At 37.7% G+C, this 25,917-nt stretch overlaps 1 protein-coding gene across 1 annotated transcript in view; it reads left to right on the plus strand.

Moving 5' to 3' along the window:
- The first annotated feature begins 907 nt into the window (after window positions 1–907).
- Window positions 908–25,917, plus strand: part of LARS2 (leucyl-tRNA synthetase 2, mitochondrial) — an 89,597-nt gene continuing 64,587 nt past the window's right edge. Inside the window, exons 1-4 of the mRNA XM_082499346.1 lie at window positions 908–1,147; window positions 2,947–3,075; window positions 13,052–13,143; window positions 16,657–16,717. Coding sequence (XP_082355472.1) covers window positions 914–1,147; window positions 2,947–3,075; window positions 13,052–13,143; window positions 16,657–16,717 — 516 coding nt within the window. The 5' untranslated portion in view covers window positions 908–913. The remainder of the gene's footprint in view (window positions 1,148–2,946; window positions 3,076–13,051; window positions 13,144–16,656; window positions 16,718–25,917) is intronic.

A 25,917-nucleotide genomic window follows, 5' to 3' on the forward strand; every position in this document is an offset into this window, starting at 1 on the left:
AAGCTCCATCCAGCCTGGCATTGAACACCTCCAGGGATGGGGCATCCACCGCTTCTCTGGGCAACCTGTTCCAGTACCACACCACGCTCATAGTGAAGAATTTCTTCCTGATATCTAATCTGAATCTACCTTATTCCACTTTAAAACCATTACCCCTTGTCCTATCACTACACTCCCTGATAAAGAACCCTTCCCCATCTTTCCTGTAGGACCCCTTTAAGTACTGGAAGGCCACTATAAGGTCTCCCCGGAGTCTTCTCCAGGCTGAACAACCCCAACTCTCTCAGCCTGTCTTCATAGGAGAGGTGCTCCAGCCCTCTGATCATCTTCTTAAATTGTATCTTGTCTGAACAATAAGTTTCTCGTGTAGTTCTTTCAGGAAACTATACTGACGAGGAAGCCCTTAGCAAAATAGTCAGTTTAGAATATCTAGTTGAAAACTACTAATTATAGTCATCCTCCCCCATCTCTTCTCAGTGATGACAAATTCACTAGTTTTACAGGATAATTTCATCCAACTTCCTCTTCTCCCTGTTTCATTCTGAATTTTTACTAACACCCTGTTAGCCATCTTCTTCTGTTCAGTCAGCCGAGTTTCTTGAACCTTCAGTTCACTGATCCTGCTTTTATGGGAGATTGAATACAAGATTTGTATCTTATTAGAGAAGAAATCTAACAATGGTTTTGTTCCATGCAAGGGCCACAGTTAGTTCTCTTGGCTAAAAAATAAATGCTTTTATAATTCAAACACATGGGAATAAAATGCAAGTACCGTGGAAAACAGACAAGTAATCTAAATCAAGCTAAAATATTTTTCATACCTTCCAATTTGTCTATAATAATAATAACCACTGAATTCCTGTTACATGTTGTAGACTGAAGTACATATTTTTGTCTTTTTCAGACCTTAAGAATGCAGTCGGTTTGTCAGAGAGTTGGTACTTGTTCCTCATGTTTGAAGAGACAACTAAGTGGCTTCCTGGGATTAATTAAATGGCAGAGAAGACTGGTTCCTGCTTGTGTCAGAACTATTTACAGTGAGACGGGGAAATGGGAAAAAAGCTATGGGTTGGAGACAAGAAAGAGAGTTGAAAGTTGGTGGCTCCCAAGAATAAAGGATCAGTTCTGCAAAATTTCAGAAACTGATGTAAGATATGGAAATTACATGTTTGATATTTTTGTTTTCTCAGAATGAAATTTATTGAAAATCAGTTGGTACATTTGTCTTACAATGATGAGATGTATGTTACATTTCAGGAGAAAATACTTTTACATGATAGTAGATTACTAAAAACATTTGATGAAATAGGTGGAAAAATAATAAAAAAATCTTGAGGAAAAACACAATCAGCAAAGCATGAGCTTGTAAATTTAGGAAGTGTTTGAGTAAGCAATTATTTCTTTGTATATTATACCACATTTAGGAACTAACTGTTTAAGGTATTAAAAGAAACATCTACATTCATAACTTTTGTAAACAATTAATTTTCTAAAGATCTTGTTCCCAATGGTTATGACAAGACACACTGTGATTCATTTAAACCTGTGTTAAGGAAAGGTGAATTTTTTAAGAATATCTTCAGGTGTTCAGTGTCCTAGGAGTGATAAGTGACTTGCAGGAAAAAAAAAAAGTTTTCCCATGCAATAAAACATCTTGAAAACAATTGTAATCTTGGTCTCTGACTCTTTTTGCCTTCACAGTTATGCTCAGTTACATAGATATCAAAATGCCCCTTCATGTTTGTTTGTTGTTCTTTCCTAAACATGCCCCATGTCCAACAAAAAAATGATTCTATCAAAGTATCAAAGAGAGAAAAGGAGCTTTTTCTGAGGAAGAAAACAGATGAAAATGGTGTATATGCATATGTGTAGCAGGGCAAGCATTAATTTAGGTTTGCGTCTGTAATATCTGACAATATATGTATACATAGGTATCACATATATATAGTATACATATGCTAAGTTCTAAATTGTATTTTTAATGATATTTTAATTTTATCCTTACATTTGAAGTAAATTTAATAATATCTGCTATTAAGAGGCTAATAGTGTATTGTGCTGCAATGAAGTATTCAGATTATTTTGCTATTATTGGACAAAACCTATAAAGCAGTAATATTTGATAAATATGAATAGAGATTGGTTCAGAATAGTAAAAGCTGCACACAATATTTTTTTTTTCAGTATTAACAAAAATAATTTAGGAACTTATCAAGCATATATCAATGGTAATTCAATGGTAAACAAGATGTATTAGGAATAATTTATGTGAGACATAATGTTTTTGTAACTTTTGTCAATTTACTCAAACTGAACTAAATGAAATTTTACTTTATTTTCACTATGCAAGATACTGCTTGTAAGATGACTTTGGGTCTGAGCATATGTAGTGGAACTGAACAGTGTCCCTTCAGCGAATGCTCGTGCAATTGCAAATGATTGAATTAGTCAGTCAGTGAGTTACTCCAGTTCAGCTGATGAAAAGCAATGGGCCCTGAGTGAGCTCCATGTTTGTTGTAAATACAAAGTAAAACACCAATGTAACTGTTAAGAGGATAATTTAATCTCATGTTTTCATTTTTTGGTGGGACAGATCAGGAGCATTTGGATAATCAGTGACAGATGCAATGGTGGGGAATGATGATTTGTTAAGCTGCAGTTGTGTTAATATATCTTTTGTTGAGTAAAAGTTGATTAAAAACAATTTTCAAGTGTCATATAAATACCAATATAAATTGATGAGATGGCAGCAAAGTCTGATGACACATATCCATTTACAGCCCTAAAAAATTTGATCTTAGAAACCTTGTCAGTGCTCACTTGGATCACTTCCAGCAGAACCTTGTACTTTTTTCATGGCACTGTGTAGTTTATAACGTGTGCATGTATTTATTTAAGTGAAATGCTAACTCATGTAGTTATAACTTTATAAAAATTTCTTTCTAGAAATCAAGACCAAAATTTTATGTGCTTTCTATGTTCCCATATCCTTCTGGAAAGCTTCACATGGGCCATGTTCGTGTCTACACCATCAGTGATGCAGTAGCTCGGTTCCAGAAAATGAGAGGAATGCAGGTAAGAAAAGACCAGCAGTAGGACTGGGTGCTTTTTCGATGTTTTAGTATCACAATTGGTCAGGAAATTATTATTTTCCAAAATGCATGAAGGTGAAGGCTTAGTCAGAATATATGCTACAGATGCATAAATAATGACCTGTGGAGCTTTGAATATTGAAATTTGAGATTTTAAAAACAGGTGGTGTTCAGACCTCACGGTTGATAGCTTTTAACAATTTGTTATCTCAAATGATACAGCTGATTCTGTGTCAGGTACATGAATCTATTGACATACGGTACAGTGTCGATGAGACGTGTAGGGCCACACCATTTCTATGAGAGGAGACTGAAGACCCTACTGCCATCTAGGTGGGAACATGGGGGAGTAAAACATGTAGCTGGTAAGAGAAAACAGAGATACCACAGAAATCGACTCACCTCTTCTGCTCCTGATGAAAGGTTGATGTCCTTTGTCTGCCTCGGAGGGACATCCTGCTCCTCTGTGCCAGCTTGGAGGGAAACCCGTTCTCATGACTGCCATAAGTTGGATGAACGGGGTCCCATTGCACACCACATCACCTGAGTCTAACTGTAGCAGTTTCTGTTCTGTAGCGGCCGACCCCTTGGCTTGCCTGTTTTAGCATTGCTCATACATATGAAACGCTGTCTTCTGAGGTAGACTAAGACAACTACAGGCAGCCTCTGCAAGGAGAAATCGCACTTTCCCTTCCACGTTCCTTTGTTTTCCAGTCTGCCCCATGCCTGCCATCATTTTTCCCTCAGTCCCTTCCCTCTCTCCGGTAGGTAGAAGGTGTAGGTGAGAGCCTAGTCCCTGCAGTCTACAGGTGGGATCTTAGTTGGTGTTCTGCAGTAAAGACTGGAGGGTAAAATTTGAAGGATGTGAGTAAGCTGTGGGAGAATTGTGGCCTGAGTGACAACCGTATTAAGGAGGAAGACGACCTTCAGGAGGGGAAAACGTTAAGAATCTGGGAAACAGTAGGAAGGAGGAATATGGAAAGAGAATACCCAATTTTAGAGTAGGGAACAAAAGGAAAGAAATGGCCATAGGCAATAATCTAGGATGAGACTTGGAAAGGAATCCTCTCTAATGCATGAGAGAGAAGGAGCAGTTCAAGAATATAGGAATCAGACCCTCAAAAGAATACAAAGAAGATGAAATGGAGAAATAAATGTTAGTTGCTGGTTGTGGTGCTAAGTGCAATTTCCTTGCTACAAGTGCTGCAGAAGTGTAGTGTTTGCTGAATTTATCACCATCCATGAGACTCTTAAAGGTATTGTCACTGAATTATTCAGTGTGCTGCCTTTCCAAATACTATGTATTTTATGCCAATGGTGAACATACTGTGCACTGAATATGTGCTGTTGCTTTACAGAAATGCATTCTCATGCTTTTAAAATTACAGGAGAAAGGAATAACTACTTAGACTTTAAATGAGGAAAAAAAATCCCAACTTCTGTTGTAATACTAGTTTTTCCTAACTCCTCTGAATGACCAGAACTTAGATCTCATTAAAAGAATTGAGCCAACTGGGCTCTTGAAGGGGCTTTTGATTCTTGCTTGACGTTAAGACCGCTTGGAGATGTTATTTCTGGACATAGCTTGTCTCTCATCAGTAACAGTGGAGACATCCGCTAAATTTCTGTTCAGAGAGATGAAAACATGCTTCCTCCTCTGCTAGCTAAAATAAAGTGAAAATAATTGTCTACATCCAGTAGGATGCTGTAGGTGTTAGCTTTTGAATACCAGGGAAGTAAGCATCTTTAGCAACTTTTGGAGAAAATGTAAAGATAATAGAATTGCAATGAAATACAAGAGCCACTGTGAAAGCAAGTTCTCTCTTCCATGATTGTCTTTTTTTTTTTCCAGAATAGTTTTGCAAGTCTTTAAAAGTTTTAAAAATCTTGCATTTCAGCTTATTTGAAGGGTGAGTGCCTGTAGAACATGCTGAATTTCTATAAATACACATCTTCTGTTGTGTTAACCACTTTGAACATCTATTTATGACTAGAGGTGGGCAGCCAAAGATTTTAACCTTCATGTAGGATTAAGAGACATTAAAGATCTCTCAAATGATTTTCTGAGTATATCGGTCTAAGAGCTGTTGTGTTAGTGATGAACATTTGCTTGCTGGAAGTTATATTTACCTTAAAAAACCCTTTTCTTTATTAGCCATGCTAATTTATCTATCATTTAGAATTAAAGTCTTTATAATTGATTTTCTCCTCACAATTAATTTATCAGCCTCTAGATGTTTTCTCTGGCCATTGTCACAGTTGTCCCATCTGTTAAAGATTTCTTTATAGTGATGGTTATAGGCTATGACATGGTTATGTCTTACCATACATAAAATTTGATATACCCAAGAAAAATGTTTTTCCCTGTATTCAGGGAATTACTGGAATTCTTCAGTACATAAAAAGAAAGAATGCTTTAGAGACAAAAAATATTAGTGTGAATAATTTGGAAGTTATTCTATTGATTTTTATTTTTTTTTTCTTTCTGGAAATTCAGATTTAATATTGCATGTTTGAAAGTTTAGGGACTGCTAATTTTTCCCAAGTCAAAATTCTAAGTAGAAGTGAATGAATTTCAGGTATTCAAGGCAAGTTTAGGGTGAGATTTTTGAGTAGTAATTGCTTCTGTCATTTCCAAACTAACAAAAAGGAAGAGTCATTGAAAATAATCTTAGGAACTATATCTCTACATCTAGATGTAGGACTGACCTTGGTTAGCAAGTCATAAAACTGTGCTAGAAGCAATACAGGTGGGTTGAAAGTCTTTGTAAGGCAATGAGGAATGATGAGCTGTTACCATAAAAATACAGGCAAAATCATTCAGACTTACAGTTACTGGGGAAAACTTCAGACTACAATGTATATTTGTTGTCTAATAAACAGTGAGGGAAAATATCTATGGTGTGTACATAGTTGACTAGTATATAAGGTTGAGTAAGAGAGTAATGTATGTTGAATAAGGTGGAGATATTTTTCTTAGGGAGCACCTTCATGAGAAAATAGTAAATTAATTTCACGTTGATTTAATCTGAACAGGCAAGAATTGTCTTTTTTGTTATAATACTTAATAATACAATACTCTAAGTGCTTGAATGCCTTTACAAAGTGATTAGAGATCCTTTAGTAAATTGGAGCCATTCATTGGAATGCATTTGTGTAATTTCTTCATATTAGAGGTAGTTTGAAATCTTAACTGGGAAAGTGTTAAATCATTTGGATGCTGTTTTCTTGTTTTTCTAAAATGGAAGATTAGTATTTCATTTTTTTATGTTTTTCTATATTTTGTTTCAATTAAAATATTCTAGAGAGGTAATACGCACTGAAATCTACTAATATTTGCCAGAAACCTGTACTTCACCAGCATTTTAAGTGGGAAAATAAATATTTGTTGCTCTTCTTTTCCCCATTGTTTTTGGAAGAAATACCGTTTCAACATAAAGCTGTAGATGATACTGGTGAGTAATGACACCGAAAATGGACAATCGAACAGATTACCTAATGAACAGCAGCCTTTTCTGCAATACATGACTGGCTGGTCATTTATTAAATGGTGTGCCAGGGTGGGATTTAATGCAAGTGTAACATCATGATAGGCAGTCACTTTTTCAATGTACCGATGAGTGATAAGTCTTGCAGAATTTTCGGCAGGAGGTGTACGAACGTGTGTATTGCAGTACAGAGGTAATCACTAGAGTTGTGTCGATACAGGGCCAGCACATTGATTGTGCTGATGGGTGATGAAGTCCTGTTTGTTTTACCCAAAGATCTGACCAGTGAAGCCTTGTCTTGTTCCAGCACTCCTCAAGTACCTGTAGGCAGTGCATGGAAAACAAACTCTGTCATACACTTGGATAAGATTGCTGGGTAAATGATTTGTAGAGTACATCTGTTGTAAGAGAAGTTGTTTTCATTCTAATTACTGAAGATGAAGTTTGAAGTCTTTGCGTGGGAACTGTAAACCATATCGATTACTTAGCATGAATGCAGTGAGCTAGTCTTTCAAAAATGTGTTAAGGATAACATTTTTCTTGAAGTGCAATTAAAACAATTTTTGTGCATGGAGAGTTCTAGTCACAGATCTTATTACAAACATATTTCTTTAAAAATGCTATGAAAAATCAATTTATATGTTTTAAATTACAAGTTTGTATGTATTAGTAAACCAATCCAGAACTAAACTGTGAAGCTTCTAGTTGTGCTTTTCTCTGTAAATTTACATGCATGTTGTGAATTCAAATGTATGGGTTTTGTAAGAAGTTAAGAGAGTTCCTGTTCATTATTTGAGAGTGCAATGTACAAATTATAGAGATATTCATGGTGATTTTCACCATGGCAGATTTCCAGTCTGCTGCTGCTTGGGGAAAAGTATTTACCGTTTCTTTATCATGCTATCATTATCATGCCTTTGATAAATTTCAAAGTGGATAATTTGTGCCTCTCAGAGGACTGAGAATAATTCCCTTAGCAATCAGTAAACAGAGTGTGATTCAGTTCAATAGTTTCTGTGATATCTTTTTAATAAAATTTTGAATTGTAATATCACAGCAAGGCTGTCCTATGGAAGTTGTGCAGAAATTAGTATGATCACTGGACAATTCAGGGTGAAATTTCTGTACACTGGATCAGATTTCTTAATTTATACTTAACCTGCTCCTCATAGATGGGAATGGAATAATGTCAGCGATATTTCCACAATATCCCAAAATGACTTAAACAATGTTTTCATTTTATCCAGAACATTTGTTGTTATTTTTAATTGGATGTATTTTCATTAGTTGTTGTCCCTTTCAGCAGTGAATCTTAATACTCTTGAAATTGCAAAAGTGAATGGTATTGAAGAAAGATAGGCAAGTTTAATTAAAACTTTATAATGAATTCATCAGTAGGATGAATTATTTCAATACAGTTCCATTTTCCGATCATCATTAGCTGCTATTCTTCACCATTTTTTTCTGTGAGGCTGTTGTGTCCTTTTGCCGGGTTATTTTCTGTGGTATAAACCAAGTGGAAAGCATTACAAGTATCATATGCGAATTGAATCTTCTGTAAATTTAGTTTTCCAGTAGCAAGTACTGAAAGTATTAATTACCTGTTTCATTTTGAAAGAAAGAGAGAGAAAAGGATATATTATTTTAAATGCAGTTATACAAGAATGTGTGAGATTAAAGAGGTGAGTGACACCTTTGTTTTCTAAATGTTTGTAGTGGTGTGTAGATGTAGAATAATTTCTTGTATTTTGTATCTTGTGAGAACACAAAATAAATGAGAGCATTTTATAAGCAGAGCTATTTTTGATAGAAATCTGTGTGGGTTGATTATTTTTTAATTTGAAAGTGCCTTATCAGAATGCAAATATGCAGCATTCTATTGCAGAGAATCATTGAAATAGTCCTTGTGAGGATGTACACACTTGTCAAAAATTCATTATTTTAATGTGTTTCCAGGTGTGCCTTGTCTGCTTGGTTTTTTTTTGTTTGGTGGTGGTAATTTTTAGCTGTTGCGTAACAGTGTTTATTACCTAGTACACTTAAACAATCTAGGCTGCATTCAGGTGGAGGTCTTGTATTTAAAATGTGTTGTATCTGTAATCTGTCAATTGACAAATCTGATTTTCAACATGTTCAGCCTAATTGGGGACAGCCAGTGGAAGGAGTTCTCTTTTTTTCCCCTTTCCAACCATGTGTCCTTACTGTCTCACTTGTATGTGGTTGGACTATTGTGAGATCAAGTGCAAGAAGGATAACAGAAGGTTGCTGCTGGAACAGAGGGTGTTTTCTGGCAGCTGGAACTCGTGACCACGGATGACCTATTTTGTCAAATTTTTTTTGGTTAGTTCACGTCGAGTGTCATGCATCTGTAACTAGAGACAGGAATGTAGACTTTGCTGTATTGATTCAAATCACTAATCTGTCAGCAAACCTCTGTTTTCATTTTTGGTTCTCTTATCACACTTTCTCTGAAATAAATATATTTATTTACAGGCATTTTTGACGCTGATTCAGCTGTCTGTCTTAAAATTTAGAATGCATTGATGCGGATGTAAGAAAGATACATCAGCTCCCGGGTCACAGTTTTGAGACAAACTGAGCCCATCAAGGAGAGCAAACAAATTCTTTGTTTCTTTGCAAACATTAAGGAAAATTCACTGACTCGTCTGTCCTTGTTATGTTGATAGAGGCAGAGAACTGAGTGTTATGAGATCATTGTCAGCTTTGTGTTATATAGTACTTGCTGATCTCGCCTACAAATGTCAGTGTGATGGGCTGATTGCTATGGCAGTGAATAGATGAAAATCCTCTGAGAGGAGGAGCTGAGATCTCAGAAGTGAATTAATGGATTTATTGTGTCTTCCTCTGCTTCGTCCCATGGTCGCATTAAGAGCTCTGGCCATTGTTAATGACAGATTTTTGACCATGCTGTGAAATGATTCTTACAGCAATGTTTCAAACTAATATGAAGTCAGAGTCTTTGGGATCTAAAATGTTTCAAGATGCAACTGTTTTCCTTTTTAGAAATCCGCTCCTGAAGAGAGCACTCAGTGTGGTAGTTACCAAGCACTTTGTTCCCCATGCAGCAATAAATCACTTCCTTCCAACTTCGTGTTCCTGTGCAAAACACAGTATTTCGAGTGGTCGAAAATGCCAGTCGTTTATAATTGATCCTGCCAGATCATGTGAACTTCTGAGGATCTTAAGCCTTCTGTGTTCAAGACTAACCTGGTAGTTTTAGCCAGGAAGAGTTTACCTGGCTACTTTATCGTGAAGACCAGAAACACACAGCTGCCTTTGGTGATTGTACTGGCTCCTGCTTTCTTAAAATGACTGTGAAACCATAGCCTGCCTTCTTTTACCAGGCATAGACATCCTTGGACTTAATGCAGGCCTCCTCTCTTACAAGATATGTTCATTATTTGTTTTTCTTTCTCCTTGCGGCTTAGAGAAAATACTGTCTCTACAGAGAGAAGCGATGCTTGGAGGAAAGGTCACTCGAGTGAGCAAATTGATCCCTCGGTTGCATAAGGTTTAGGAACTGCTGTTGGAAGCAATCAAGTCAGCATTCAAGAAAGTGGATGACTTTTTCTTCTTTTCTTCTGCTCATCTGTAATGCTGGAGGGAGCAGCCGTGTTTTCTGCCTAGTTAGAGCTTATGACGAACCCATCAAGGAGCTACAAGGAAAACCCTTTGGTCTTCAAAATTGCTTTCTTCCTATTTTTTTCTTTGTTTCTCTGTTACTTTATTCTTTGTGCCAACTTCTGACATGTTAGTAGTTTGTTTTCTTCTCCCCTTCCATGTCTCTTGAGATTTTTGATGTTTTTCAGAACTATACAGTTAATCTCAGCCTTGGGTTTTATGTTGGCTAAGTAGAGTTAAGATGTTACACCAAGCGCTGCCTGGAGACGGTGGCATTTTAACTGTAGATATGCAACACACATTCCAGCCAGAAGAAGCCAGCCTATTGTTTAGACAAATGCATTTCACAAACCTTTCAAATCCATTCACGGTAGAGAAGAAAAAGAGACAATAAACCTGAAATCATTTTCTAAACCACTGTGCGTGTTACATTCATCTCTATAGCAACTACATAAATAGATCTATCCTGGAGATTAATTTGAGGATATTTTTAATGTCTCTTTAAATTCAGGTTTCTGATTGAAACTTGAATTAGCTTATTTCTTCAGCCCTTTAACTTGAGGAGTGCTATTGGTTGTTAAATTGAACTGTCTTTTGAATGTGATAAGTGAATACACTGTATGATATTTTTAATATACATGCTAGAATTGGGAAGATCTGTGTGAGCAGATAACTCTTGCGAGCGCTGATGGTACAGTGATAAAATGTCTGCACATTAACTGTCTGGAGCATCAGTCAGCTCTTTTGGGGAGCTTGTAGCCGGCAGTGAAGCTGTTCTTCCCACATCCTTTTGCTCATGAGCATGAGAAATGAGATTGTACCTTGCTTTTGGCTGCTTATCTATAGCCAGGATATCTTCAGAAGCCAAATTTTACAAAAATTAATCAAGAGTAGTTTTTTTAATCTCACTTTATGTGCATCAGCTTATAGTAAAAGAAGGTATTTGTGGGGATGCAAATGGAGGGCATTTGTCTAAAGAAACAGTGTTTAAGTAGGAGAAAATACATATTCTAAGTGGACCAAAAAAAATGGTTTATTTGATCATTTCTGTCCAGAGCCAGTTGGTCAGCATTAGTAATGGTCAGAAAGAGCTGAGCTGCAGAAACTAATATTTATTGTGTCCTTAAAAAAAAAATCTATTGTGATTTGTAGTTTATGTAAAGTTTACCTATTTTTTTCTTTGCTTCTTTATACCGATAGTTTTGATTACTGGCAGGGGGAGGGAGAGGAGAAGGGCTGGGAGAGGTGTGCTTCAATGGGGTGTTGGCAAGAGGTCTGGGCTCCAAATGAGATTTTCCCTGTAATGCTTATAATGTGAGGAAGTGAGGAGTTAGGAAATCTGACTTTTCTATTTTCTGACGCTGTGATAGGAGGAATAATAACCTGTCTGATAATGGGGAAAATTTGTAACACAGGACAGCATTCCAGTTTCTGTGAGATTTATATATCAAAAATGTGCTGTGCATGGACCCTTACTGTACTGGCTTGAATCACAGTTGATCACAGTTTAATACCTTTGGTTTTGTTGCTGCACCAGCAGAGTAATGATAAACAGCACGTTTGGTTTTAGCTCAGTATTGAAATTGAGAATGCTGAGGAGTCACGTCTGTTAAATTCTGTTGCTTTTACGCTGAGTTGGTGCCTAAGGCACCTTTATAAACAGTTCTATACGATATTTTTTATTAAAGAATCCAATGAAGTCAGAGAATTGGAAGGTTGTGGCAAAGAAGAATAAAAATAATTTAAACCAGTGACAAAAGTAGCTCTTAAGCTTCAGAAACTAACAGATTTTTCACATGGATATAGCTTATGAGATTAGTATTGCTGGTCTTGCTTTCTTACTGCTTGTTTGCTTGCGTGCCACTGAAGAACAAGTTCTTTATATAAATATATATTTCAAGGGATAAAAAGATTTATTCTTTTAATTCTTACAACCTTTAAAATGTTACTCAGTCATGTTTTGCTATTGTTAAACTTGTGTAACTTTAATCATAATTATTGAATTTATAACACATTTGTAGGGATTGGTTTTATCAGGTTCACAATATGTGTGTTTAATGACAGGTTAAGTTATTCTTTCCCTGGTTATTAAACAATTTTTTGAATACTTACTGTGTTGCTAGATTATTTTTTCTACTTAATTTGCATGTTAATAGGGAAGATATATATCTAGTTAAAAAAAAGTCTTATATTTTGTAGTAAACATTTTTTCCATCTTTGAGGTCTTGAAATACAGTTTTTCAGTCTGCAGTCTATATTTACAAAAGACTTTTTAGTAAAATTTGACTATATTTTTTCCCTCATCCTCTTAATTTTATCTGTTGGATTTAAGGTTATCATAGAGTATTTTAAATTTTTTTTTTCCTTCAACAAAATAAAAAAATACTAGGCTATACATCAGGTATAGTTATAAAACTGTTGATTTGATTAGTTTTGGTTGCTTTCTTCTTCTTCTTTAGGATGAATATTTGATTCTGTTTAGCAGTAGCATCAACTGCTAATTTTGCCCACCACACAAATTTACAAAGGATTGATTTTTGTCATTGTTAACGTGGTATTGAAATAGTCATGAAGATTTATTACATAAAACTTTAAGCTCCCTCTAACATCGCATTGTACATGGCAAGTATGCAATATTCATCTTTTAGAAGAGACCTAGCCATAGCGGGCATGTTTTGAAGAGGTTCAATTCAGACAAAGCGAATGCTGAAATGCAAAACACTGTTCGCTATTTGGATACAAAACACCGATTATTATTTAGAGGCCTGTGTGTGTTGTTGATGCCAGTCCAGAAAATTATGTAAGATTGTTTTTCCTTTTTGCTGACAGGTGATAAATCCAATGGGATGGGACGCATTTGGTTTACCAGCAGAAAATGCTGCAGTTGAACATGGGCTTCACCCCGCAAGCTGGACACAAAGGTAGTTTTTAATGAATTTAAGTAATATGACATTTCCACTGTGAATACCTGTACTGTGCCCCCCCCCCCCCCCCCCAAACAACGAAACAAAGCAAAGCCAGTGTAGAAATAGAAGAAAAACAGTACAGAAAGAGGGTTATTGTCCAGCGTTTTATGGGACTGTGCAGATGATTCAGTTTCGAAAAACAAGTGTATCAGGATGATTTTCAAGGTTTTCATCTCAATTACTTTTAACTTGTAAAAAGGTAGAATACTGAGAGAGTGACATTTCCCAAATACCCAAATCAGTGAGTAAGAAACAAATCAGAATTTCGTTATGGTGAGTTAAATCTTAGTACAGAATACACAGTTGAAAATTAGGAGCTACGTGGTTAGATTTACTAGCCATTTTCAGTACCATGCAAGGAGGAAGAAGGTAGTTTTTTCATTTGAGACTGAGTCTTGGAATGTGATAACCAGTCATTATTGCTGCTGATTTCTGTGAAAATTTTGGGCTTTAGACCACAGAACTGGATGTTATATTCCCCTAATATCCTTTAAAAGGAGTAGAAAGTTATATAAGTAAACATTAATTTCTATAAATTACTCAGAAACCAATCTTCTTAAGTGAAGTTGTTGTGCTCTGGGTGCAGTAATCTAGCTGTGGCATCTTTTTGGACCTTGATCGATTTCCTCCTTTGATAATGTTGTTTCTTTTAAGTTTTTTTTCATGCTTCGGTCCCATGTTAAGATTGATACTTTTCCAGCTAAAATATGATGGCAACTGATTTCACTTAGGGAGAATGCATGAGTGAACTACACAGAAATTCTGAGTTATTTATGCTCATTGTTAAAAATTTTCTTCATGTATGGTTTAGATGAGAATATGCGTGAGAACCGTTTACCATCAAGACACAAAACCCTGGGTTTGTTCTTTTGAGAGTCTGAAACATCACTGTGCACAGTGTGTTGCGGGCTCTCAATTGTATTGTAGCACAGTCAATAAATTGATGATTTCTGTCTTCCCTCAATAAGCCTTCTGAAGCTCAGCTGTAAAACAAGTCTACGTATCTGTTATATCTGAGTGCCTTATTTTTAACTCGATTGTGTTGATGGAACCTTCACCAGGTAGAGTGTTATTGTGATCCTTACCTACATGACAACTGAGGCACAAAGAAGTGAAGGTTGTAGTTTTGAGACAACGAGGCTGATATTAAGTACTTGGTGACTACGGAAGGGTTAGTGTTCTCCCCTTCTCTCTACTACGTGGTCCCTCCTCACCAATTGCACTGGCTTTGGCACTCGTAGGATGTCTTGTCAAACTGACTCAGCTTGCTAACTCAGAAGAAAGCCATTCTGCCAGCTGACTGAGTTGAATGGCTCAACAGAAAAGCAGTGAGCGTGTAGGGCAGAGAGACTGCGATAGCAAAGTGCCGTATCAGCTTGGCCTGTCTCCTCTAAGTGGTTTGTCAGGATCATAACATAAAGTGAGGCACAGCTTGAGCTGAATCTCTTCTGCTACTTTCTGTGCCGTTATTTTTTTTTTTTCGCTGGTCTTGTTAATGGCTGAGTATTGTTCCATACACTTAAAGCAATTCAGCTGGTAGTTACAAGTACAAGATGTTTTATACTGGAATGAAATTTTGCTTTGAAAATTTTGCTTTGGAAATTTCCTTACTACTGAAAAGAGTGATTGTCTAGTTTTAAGAGTTGGATGAAGATATTATAACAACAACTGAGACAAGTTAGCAAATCATCATTGGGACTGATTCTAATAACATCCGAATAGGAAAATTAATTACATACTCAATTGTTTTGATTATGCTAAGGAAGGGAAATGGTTCATCATTTGGGCAGTTTAAATTATGACCACTGAAGTAACTGCTGTCTTCCGTTTTCTCCGCTGTCCCTGTCCTGAATGTTTCTCATGCCTGCAGCAGGGATGACTGAACTGAATGCGGAGCTGTGACAGTGTGGTAGCAACCTGATGTGTTTTAGTCATCCCTGGAATAGAGCCAGCCACCCATGTAAAAGGGGGCACCCTTTAAGCATTTCAACGTGCTTGGTTCAGGAGTGAACAACCATATTTCAGAGCATCATAATTTTCTGAAGAGGTGATTTAAAATGAGCTCCAATTGGCTATTACTTCTTATAGTCTCAAAGTTAGGAAAAAAAACCCACAAAACAAATTGAAGACAGTGTTACTTATACAAAACACACAGAAATATTTGTTAGTGAGAGTTAGTATAGTGGCAAAAGCTTTGTGAAAATATGCTCAAATTTATTTTTTTTTTTTTTATTGGTGCAGTTCATTTTGAGTGGGACTTTAATATATAAGCAGTACTGCTGAAAGTGTGGTTTCTCCCAGTGGAAACTGTGAGTCCATAAGAGGATTTCCTGGTATACCCGTACTGCTGAGACCCTGCTGGCAGGCCCCTTCTGGTGTAACTGGGGCTCTGCAACTGTTAGCACTGGATACTTGCATTACTCAGTTATTCAGCAGTACAAGTTTGTTTGGGGTCAGAATTAAACACTTGGTTTCACGACTGTCAAATTAGTCACCGTGGGGGGATAGACGATACTTTATCTGACATAAAGCATTTTAGTAGAAAGTTAAAAGTCCATACGAAATTTTAAGCAATTTTAAAGTATGTGATTGAATTCATACCAGGTCACTAGTTAATATTGTGTAATTGTGGGTATTTTGGTAGACTGTATTTAGTGCATTTTCAAACTAAAGCTTCACTGTATATTCTGACGTATCTTATTTTATAATTTTAATGTAATCCATCTGGGACAAGGCGTAGCCCGACAGGTTCACAGTTGACTTAAGTTTATCTATGACCATGGTGCCACCAGAAGTTTATGGATTCCTTGTTACCTCCCAGTATATGTGTTCCCACCACCTCTTTTGTACTGGCTCAGATGTTTTTGCAGCCACAGTATTGGTTTGATCAGCCTGTTGATCAGAGCGAAGCAAGAAAACTGGTGGAGTTTTTTTGAGAACTTTTTTTAGGGCATGTCTTCAGTTGAATGTGTAAGCTGATTCAACTCAACCTATAGCCACACAATCACCAGAGCCAAAGCAAAATACAGCCAGGATAGCATTGCCAAATTAGAGCAGGATTAAGCTGATTGCGAAAACATGTCCTACAGCATCGTGAAGATTTCAGAGGGTCCTTTGGCTCAACTGCAGTAAAGATAATTAAAAATAACACAAAGTGATGCTTCAGGAACGTTTCCCTCACACTGCAGTACCTTATTTGCTTTTCAGTTATGCTCAAATCAGGAGAAGAAAAATCATTGTCTTGTACACACAGCCATTGAAATTGAACAAAAATACACTAGGGACTTTTAAAATTATTATTTAAGATGAGTATTCTGATAGTTCCTTGAGTTTCACTGTTAGCGAGATACTAGTGTTTTGAGGTTAACTAGTGCTTTTGATTTCTCAGAACTTTATAAGCACCTGATTTTAAATATGATCTCATGATAGAAATATTTTTAATTAATTTTTTAATGTTTTATTTTGCAGTAATATTCAACACATGAGGGAACAGTTTGATGCACTAGGACTGTCTTTTACATGGGAAAGGGTAAGATTTTCTTTTTTAAGAGGTGCTGCTTTATTGTATGATGGAACATTGAAAAACATGGAATTTCACCTTTTTTTTATGGCAATATGGAAACTTCTGAAAGTATCCAGTTTCAGTTGTTAAACTGTAAAATTAGACTTGAAAAAGTGGGAAATTGAGCTTCCCTCAAGCTTCTTATCAAACTTCTCTTACTTTTGGCATACTGACATCATCTGATAATCTCAAGGTTTAAGAGAATCTTTTCTTTAAAGTAATTTCAGTTTTGCATTTCAATTTTTCTCCCTGCTTTTCTGTCTCTTTCAAAGTAGTAATTTTCTGTGTTAGCAGTTAGTCTAAATAGATATTTATGAAGCAGCATGCCTTTGTGTTAAGGTATATATGTTTTGAGGAGTGCTTTTTTCAATGTGTATGTTTTTATAACATACTCAAGGGTTTAAAGCTAGTAACTTGAAATCGTGGTCTAAGTTATGTTATTCCAAATCTGATGCTTAAGTCTGCATTTTCATAGGTGTTCATATCATGACTGTTTTGGAAAATAGAAATTTTATTTAAAACACTACTGCTTGAGAATCGAGTGTTCACCTTAAAAACCTTACCAACATGATCACACATAAAGTAATGTCATTTTCAAGATAAGAAATACATTAATTTTTGAAGCAATTGTAAGGTTATTGCATTTACCACTGAATCAATGTCAGTCACTGCCTTTATATTCTGAGCAATAACCATTGCTTATCACCTTAATATGATTCTGAATAGAGTGATGGAGATGCTAATCTTGGATTTTTATAGCAGCGTTGTAGATCTGAAAAGGAAAAAGATTAGTTTTCTGGCAGTCGGAGACCTGCCATCTGTTTTCTTTAATCTTGAAGGTGAAGTTGTTTATTTGTATGTCTTACATCTAAAAAACATATTTCGTTGTGTCATATATATGGCAAGATTTTCAGTATAAGCCTTTTTAGTAGGATTTTCATCTTCTTGATAGCCAAAAAAGTTGCTCTGAAAATAAAAGGTTTGTTGTGGAAGGCTTACTGCACGCATTCTTGACAATTATTTTCTTATATTTAAAACTGTTAGCATCTCAGAGATTTTCTGTATGTGCAATACAGCAATACTTCAAAACAGTATTGGAACACACCAGAGTTGAATGTTGCAGAGTACCTTTCAAGAAATCTGAGAAAATTCACTTCTGTATATGGACTTTTGTTTAACCCTTCTATTCTGAAGGAGAGATGGAGAACTGCTAGTGCTGAAAACCATGGCAGGAAGTATAAGTATACAGGGGAAAGTAATTTTTCATCTCTGTGCCTGTTCTTTGAGGCCTATCTTCACTTTTCTACTAAACTATGTTTTGGTTAACAAACTTTCAGAAGTCTCTGAATACTTGTGGAAAGGGCTTTGATGCTGTACTTAAGTTAATTTGAACAGTTGTATAACTAAAATTATTTAGAATGCTCTAGGGGCACATAGTTTGTGATTCTGAAAGGTAAGTTTTTTAAAACAGCTAAAAAGTATTTCTTGATACACAGTGAATTTTGGAGTTTTCACTCCTTAGCTTATTAGTTGAGTTTTATTTTACCTGTAAAGCCTGCCATTATTAACTGGAGTAAGAGTGACCTGAATGGTAACCATTAGAAATAGATATGTTTATTCATTGCAAAAAATGTATGATGCCTGATATTACATGATCTCCAAATGCATGGATACTTGAGCTAGCCATGAAAGAAGTACCTTTGGAAGCGGAACGGCTAAGCTGTGGCAGAGTGTAGTTTCCGAGCTGATAAAGCCTGCTTCTCTGCAAGGCTAATTAGGCTGGGCAGAGCATCTTACTGCCTTAGCTGCCCTGCTTCTGGGCTAACTCAAGCATCTTTGCACAGCAATGCACTGCACTGTGCAGATACTAATCTTAAAAGTGATCTCTTTGAGGTAAGGAATTTTCTTTTTATTATTCTGTACTTGTATGGCACTAAATCAGTGGCTTACAAAATACTGTGACAATGCAAACAAACCCACTAGCATTAGTGACTCCTATGGAAAATGCAAGAAAACCACTTTTTATATGGGTTAGTCTAGTTAACCAAGACTGTTGTACAAGACAAGAGGTTGTTTTTAATTTAATTGCATTGGTGTTGCTTAAATGTGCTCCTTCACTGTGCTAGAGCATAGTACCTAGGAAATATATGCTGGAGGGAACCCATTCCTTTAACTTAGGCCCCTATTTTAGCATGCAGTGAGTTGCCTTTTTAAACTGCAAACCTTTTATGTTAAACTGTTTGTGTTCTCTGTGGCATGCCTAGATGATGTGAAGGAAACTTAAGTAAATTTTAAGTAAATTAAGTAAATTTTACCATTTTACAAATGTTAAGGGGGGAAAAAAAGTGGGAAAATAATAAAAAGTACATTTTTAATACCTAGTGCATGTAGCTGTGCTGAAGAAGCTGACTGCTTATAAAGTCACATCTGGTGTTCAAGAAAGTCCTATCCAGGAATACAAAGGCTAATTGTAGTTTTATTGCTTGGTAAAATTATTATGAACAAATCCCAGTGCATGTGGGATGCTAGAAGTTTCCTTTTATTTATCTGTGGTTTTTTTTCATTGTTCTCTCTGTCTTACAAATCAAAATGCAAAACCATTTTTATGTTGTAGCAGTGAAATTACTTAACCAGTGAGGCACCACAAATACGGCATGATTAAAAGGTAATTAGGTTATTTCAGAAAGGCAGGTTACAAAGACACTTGAAAATTATTCTCCTAAATGTAATTAAATGCATAAAATAGCTCTGTAAGTACTTTGCTTTAACGTAATTTTGAATACTAATAGTGATCTGATATGTTTTCCCTGAAACATGTAGAAGGGCCTCAAGTAATAAATGTTATATTTTTAAATCACTTTGAAAATGGTTTGATCTGGGGGAGAGATGTTTAAAAAAATAATAAATAAGAGAGAGAACATTTCTATTCTGAACGCTTATGTTTGTGAGATCCAGGGTTAAAAGCTGCAGTTTTAGGATGAAAGAAATGTCTCCGAGAGACATTAAAACACCTGGAAAATAAAAGATATCTTGATTATGTTTTGTTTTTAAGATAACAATAATTTGGGCATTCCTGGTGATTAGATTTCTCCAATATATCATCCTAGACAGCGTAGCAAACTGCCTGCCATTTCTTTTGAACACAATTTTCAGGGGAATTAGGCAATATCATTTTCAAAGATTCATATCATCAGCAACAAGGGATGGAGAGTGTATAACATTTTTTCTTTCTTTTGCTCAGGAGTGCTGTCGGACTGAACGCATGTTCCCAGTAAGCCATCAGTTCGCCAGTGTATTATCAATCTGTAACTTTCTTCTAGAAGGCAGCTCGTACTGCCAGCATTTTTTAGTCTAAACAATTCCTGTATGCCAAGTGACATAATTTTTTGCATAAGAGTAATGTTCCCCTTCTGCTCTCTACATTAAAAAAAGATGAAATCTTTGCTAGATTTTCTTTGTGCAGATATTTTTCTGTTTAGTTTTGAAGTTGTCATTCTTGTGCACTGCCTGAGCATACATAAAACTGTAGCAGTAGATAGAGAATTACATATTAAATTTTCTTTTTATCCACATATCTCTGATAATCAGTCACCCTACTTGTAATTAAATGAAAAAGGAAACCGTTGATACAAGGCTACTTTTTTGCAGGAAAGATATTCATGCTCTAAAATTGAGGCACTGCATGATGTTTGTATTTGTAGCTGATAAAGCATGAAACTAACAGACTTTGAAATACAAATATTCAAATTAATTTAGAAACGTAGTTTTATTTAGCTGTAAACCTCTGAAAATCAAATAATTGTACTTCCAGATGAGGTGGTACATGCCCTTTAATACCAAAATAGGCAAATAATAAATTAAAGACTATTTAATCTTCCCAAATAGATTTAAAAAAAATCTGTTCAGACTTTCTTTCCTAAGCACCTTTTTAATAAGTATCAAGTGCAACATGGCTGTCTTCAGGATAGCATGAGGCTGTGCTAGAAATAAAATTATTAGTAACAATCTAGGAAATTACTTCTCTCCAGTCTAGTTATGTTATTCACAAAGCCTGGTGGATCTTAAAACAAATAAACACTTTTATGCAGCCTGTAAATGTTACTTTAAAGAAAAAAAGCCATGAATGTAGCTTGAAGATGTAACCTTCTTAAAAAAACAAACCAAACAAATCAGTTTTAGGTTCAGAGCTACATAATAGAAAGTTGAGAGAATGGAATAGATTTAGAATAAATGATGAATTATAAAACAAGGCATTTGAAAATTAGTTTTTCTTTTATTAATGGCCAAAATCTTCCATCCAGTTTGGGGTTTTATTTGTTTTTCTAGGATTCTTTACTGTTGGTTTTCCCATATTTTTGGTACCTGGAGTTTTTTTATCAGATTTTTTAATTATGAAAGGCCTTTAAAACTTAATGTGAAGCGGTTGCTTCCCAAGTCATGCTGCTGTCAAATCTAAATTGTAATACTGCTATTTAACCTGTAACTGAGAATTTATTTGCAAAAGTAAATCATGCTATTTGTTAGGCATAGCTTGCCGTGCTGTGATAGAGGGATTAAGCAAGGCAGTTTTGGGTAAGGGTAGGGACCTTTCTCTTATATACCTTGGCAATATCTGCTATTTTTAAAAGCAGACCACTTTTAAAGGTGGTTTGTTTTAATTGTTTTAATGAGTTGTTTTAATGAATGAGCGTCATTCCTATAGGAATAAGGAGCAGTAGCAGTAACCAATTATAATGGTGCATTTTGGTGACAGTATTAGATACTCTTTTCAACTAGGAAGCTGACAAAAAGACAAGGGAAGATGGTTGAGGGGGAAGAGGGAGTTACTGTCCCTCCCATTTTGTGGTAGTTTCTGAAATGCTGGGGTGATGGGTTATCACTAAATCTGTCACAGAGCACTGGAGAGCACGTGCAATGGACAGCTGAGCAGCATATTTTGTATTTGTAAAAAGAGTTCTGATTTTTAGGATATATTTTATCTTTGGAGATAATATTATAGAATCATAGAATGGTTTAGGTTAGAAAGGACCTTGAAGATCATTGAGTTTCAACCCCCCTGCCATAGGCAGGGGCACCTCCCACTAGACCAGGTTGCCCAAGGCCACATCCAGCCTGGCCTTGAACACCTCCAGGGGTGGGGCCTCAACAACCTCTCTGGGCAATCTGTTCCAGTGCCTCACCACCCTCAAAGTGAAAAACTTCTTCCTAATGTTCAATCTGAACCTGCCCTCTTCTAGTTTAAAGCCATTCCCCCTCGTCCTATCACTACATGCCCTAGTAAATAGTCCTTCCCCAGCTTTCCTGTAGGCCCCCTTTAGGTACTGGAAGGCCGCAATAAGATCTCCTCGGAGTCTTCTCTTCTCCAGGCTGAACAGCCCCAACTCTTTCAGCCTCTCCTCATAGGAGAGGTGCTCCAGCACCATCCTCGTGGCTCTCCTTTTGACATGCTCCAGCAGGCCCATGGCCTTCTTAAATTGGGGACTCCAGAGCTGGATGCAGTACTCCAGGTGGGGTCTCACGAGATTGGAGTTAGGGGGGCAGAATCCCCTCCTTTGTCCTGCTGGCCACACTTCTTTTGATGCAGCCCAGGATACGGTTGGCCTTTTGGGCTGTGATTGCACACTGCTGGCTCATGTTGAGCTTCTCGTCAATCAGCACACCGAGGTCCTTCTCCTCAGGGCTGCTCTCCAGCCATTCCCTGCCGAGCCTGTTTTTTTGCTTGGGATTGCCCCAACCCATATGTAGGACCTTGCACTTGGCCTTGTTGAACTGCATGAGGTTGGCTTGGGCCCACCTCTCCAGCCTGTCCAGGTCCCTCTGGATGGCATCCCTCCCCTCCAGCATGTCTACCTCGCCAAACAGCTTGGTATCATCGGCAAACTTGCTGAGGGTGCACTTGACCCCACTGTCCATGTCGCCGACAAAGATGTTGAACAGTACAGGTCCCAGTACCGACCCCTGAGGAACGTCACTCGTCACTGCTCTCCACTTGGACATTGAGCTGTTGACCGCAACTCTTTAAGTGCGACCGTCCAGAGAGTTCTTTATCGAGCTAGTGGTCCATTTGTCGAATCCATGTCTCTTCAATTTAGAGACCAGGATATTGTGTGTCAAAAGCATTGCACAAGTCCAAGTAGATGACATCAGTTGGTCTTCCCTTGTCCACTGCCACTGTAACGCCTTCATAGAAGGCCACGAAATTTGTCAGGCATGACTTGCCCTTGGTGAAGCCCTGCTGGCTGTCACCAATCACCTCCTTGTTTCCTACGTGCCTCAGCAGAGTTTCCAGGAGGATCTGCTCCATGATCTTGCCAGGCACAGAGGTGAGACTGACTGGCATGTACTTCCCTGGTCTTCCTTGTTTCTCTTTTTGGAAATAGTGGTTATATTTCCCCTTTTCCAGTCAGCAGGAACCTTGCCAGACTGCCACGACTTCTCAAATATGATGGCTAGTGGCTTAGAAACCTCATCTACTAGCTCCCTCAGGACCTGCAGTTGTATCTCATCAGGTCCCATGGACTTGTGCACCTTCAGGTTCCTCAGGTGGTCTTGCACTTGATCTTCACCTACAGTGGGTGGTTCTCCATTTTCCCAATCCTCACCTTTGCATTCTGTGTCAAGGGTAGTGTGGCTGCAGTCCTTGCCAGTGAAGACTGAGGCAAAAAAGTCATTGAGTACCTCAGCTCTGTCTCTGTCCCGAGTAACTAGTTCTTGCATTTCCTTCCAGAGAGGGCCCACATCTTCCCTAGTCTTTTTTCTCTCGCTGACATACTTAAAGACGGATTTTTTGTTTGTCTTAATGCCCCTGGCCAGATTTTGTTCTATCTGGGCTTTAGCATGTCTAACCCGATTCCTGGCTGCTCGAACGATTCCTCTGTATACCTCCCAGGCTACCTGCCCCTGTTTCCACTCTCTATAGGCCTCCTTTTCCCTTTTGGTCATTTCCAGGAGCTCCTTGTTCATCCACGCAGGCCTCCTGGCTTTTCTGCCTGCCTTCCTCTTTGTAGGGATGCATTGCTCCTGAGCTTGGAGGAAGTGGTCCTTGAATATTAACCAACTTTCTTGGGCCCCCCTTCCCTCCAGCGCTTCATCCCATGGCACCCAAGCAGATTCCTCAAGAGGCCAAAGTCAGGTCTCCCAAAGTCCAGGGTGGTCAGCCTGCTGCACACCTCCCTCACTGCCTTGAGGATCTCAAACTCGACCATTTCCTGGTCACTACAGCCCAGGCTACCCTTGAGTTTGACACTGTCTACCAGTCCCTCCTTCTTGGTAAGAACAAGATCCAGCATAGTTCCTCTCCTCACTGGCTCCTCAACCACTTGGAGAAGGAAGTTGTTGTCAGTGCAATCCAAGAACCTCCCAGATTGCCTATGGCTGGCTGTGTTACCCTTCCAACAGATGTCGGGGTGGTTGAAGTCACCCATGAGAACCAGGGTCTGTGAACGTGATGTCGCCCCTATCTGTCTATAGAGGACTTGATCCACTCGGTCTTCTTGGTCAGGTAGCCTGTAGCAGACCCCCACTGTAATGTCCCCTGGTCCCAATTTCCCTTTAATCCTGACCCATAGGCTCTCAGTTGGCTCTTTATCCATCCCTAGGCTGAGCTCCATGCATTCCAGCTGCTCCTTGACATATAAGGCAACACCTCCTCCTCATTTCCCGTGCCTGTCTCTCCTGAAGAGCCTGTAGCCTTCCATGGCAACACCCCAGTCACAGGAGTCATCCCACCAAGTTTCTACGATGCCAAGGAGATCGTAGCCTTGGAGGTGTACACACATCTCTAGCTCATCCTGTTTGTTCCCCATGCTCCGTGCATTGGCACAGAGGCCCTTCAGCCGTGTCTTCGTTGAGGCTGACTTGGCTGGAGCAGCTGTAATTACTTTGCGCTGCTCTCCAGGCGGCATTCCTTTGCTGTGTATTAACGGTGCCTCCCCATATATGGTAATATCCTGTTTATATATATTCACTGAACTGCTTTACGGTATGGGCTTCTGTATGTATGCTGTTATGCTAGTGCTCAGCTCACAAGTGAGAAGCAGAAAGTTACGTTTTTTGGCACGGTGGAAGTGCTCCATCATGCTATTTTGCAAACCCTTTTATAAACCCTTTTCTGTATTTCTGAGTTGTTAGTTCTGTTAATGCACTACAAATCTTTGCCATGCTCATAAAGTATAAATAGAAACGTTAATATTCACCTTAATTTAAGCATGATAGCAGCCTAATGGAAACTTTTTACCAGACATTATTTATTTAATCAAGATCAGTAACTGGCATACGTGGAAAATTATTTTTCACCGTCAGTCTTAATGTGCTAAACGGTAGGGAAAAAAACAAAACATTTTGAGATTGACAAGAAGTTGCTGGCTTGTCATCAGCAGCTCATTTCACTTGGTAGTGATGTAATTTTTCTTTCTTCGTTAACTTCAAATGTTACTTCAAACTTTCATGGTTATAAAGTTAAATTATGAGCTTGAGTGATCTTTTTGCAGCTCATTGACTACACAACACGTTTTCTTCAGTGATAAGTCTGCTGCTTTTCTTCCTGAAAAACGTCAATTTACAACTTGTGAGAGCGCATGGACATGAGAATGCGTTCCCAGGAGTTAGCTTGTCTCATCTCCTAAACATGCCTGTTTAGACTGAGAAACGTCATCTCTTTTTGTTTCAGTTAACACACATCTGCCGTTCAGGACCAAAAGGACAAATCTCAGTCCATTTTACTATTTTTATTTGACAACTCACTTCAGTTGTCTTATCTGTTTGCCTGTTGGTCAGATAATCTTATATTGTACCAAAAGGGATTCTCTCTCTTCGTTTGTGTCTCTGATACTAGAGTGATGAAGCTCTGTTGCCTGTAGTGGCATCACACTGGCAGAACAACTCCACTGTGTGGAGAAGTAGGGAAAAAAAAATGAAAATTATTAAATGGATAGTGTTTAGTTGGAGAGATGGAAATCAGAATTCTATCAAGTGTTTTTTTCAGTGCAGAGCACAGGGATTTAATCAAGCAACTGTTTTTCATGACTAAGGCTCTGCATGCTGTGCTGAAAACTTGCCATTAAATGTCTCTTTCTGGTCTTGAAAGCCTCTTATACGCACTTTTGAGGCATATCTATTCAAAGGTCATATTAGTTGTTCAAAGCAACGTTTCAGCACTGGAATATCAA

This window comes from Vanellus vanellus (genome assembly GCF_965231255.1).
Source record: "Vanellus vanellus genome assembly, chromosome: 2".
In the NCBI taxonomy this organism is placed as follows: domain Eukaryota; kingdom Metazoa; phylum Chordata; class Aves; order Charadriiformes; family Charadriidae; genus Vanellus; species Vanellus vanellus.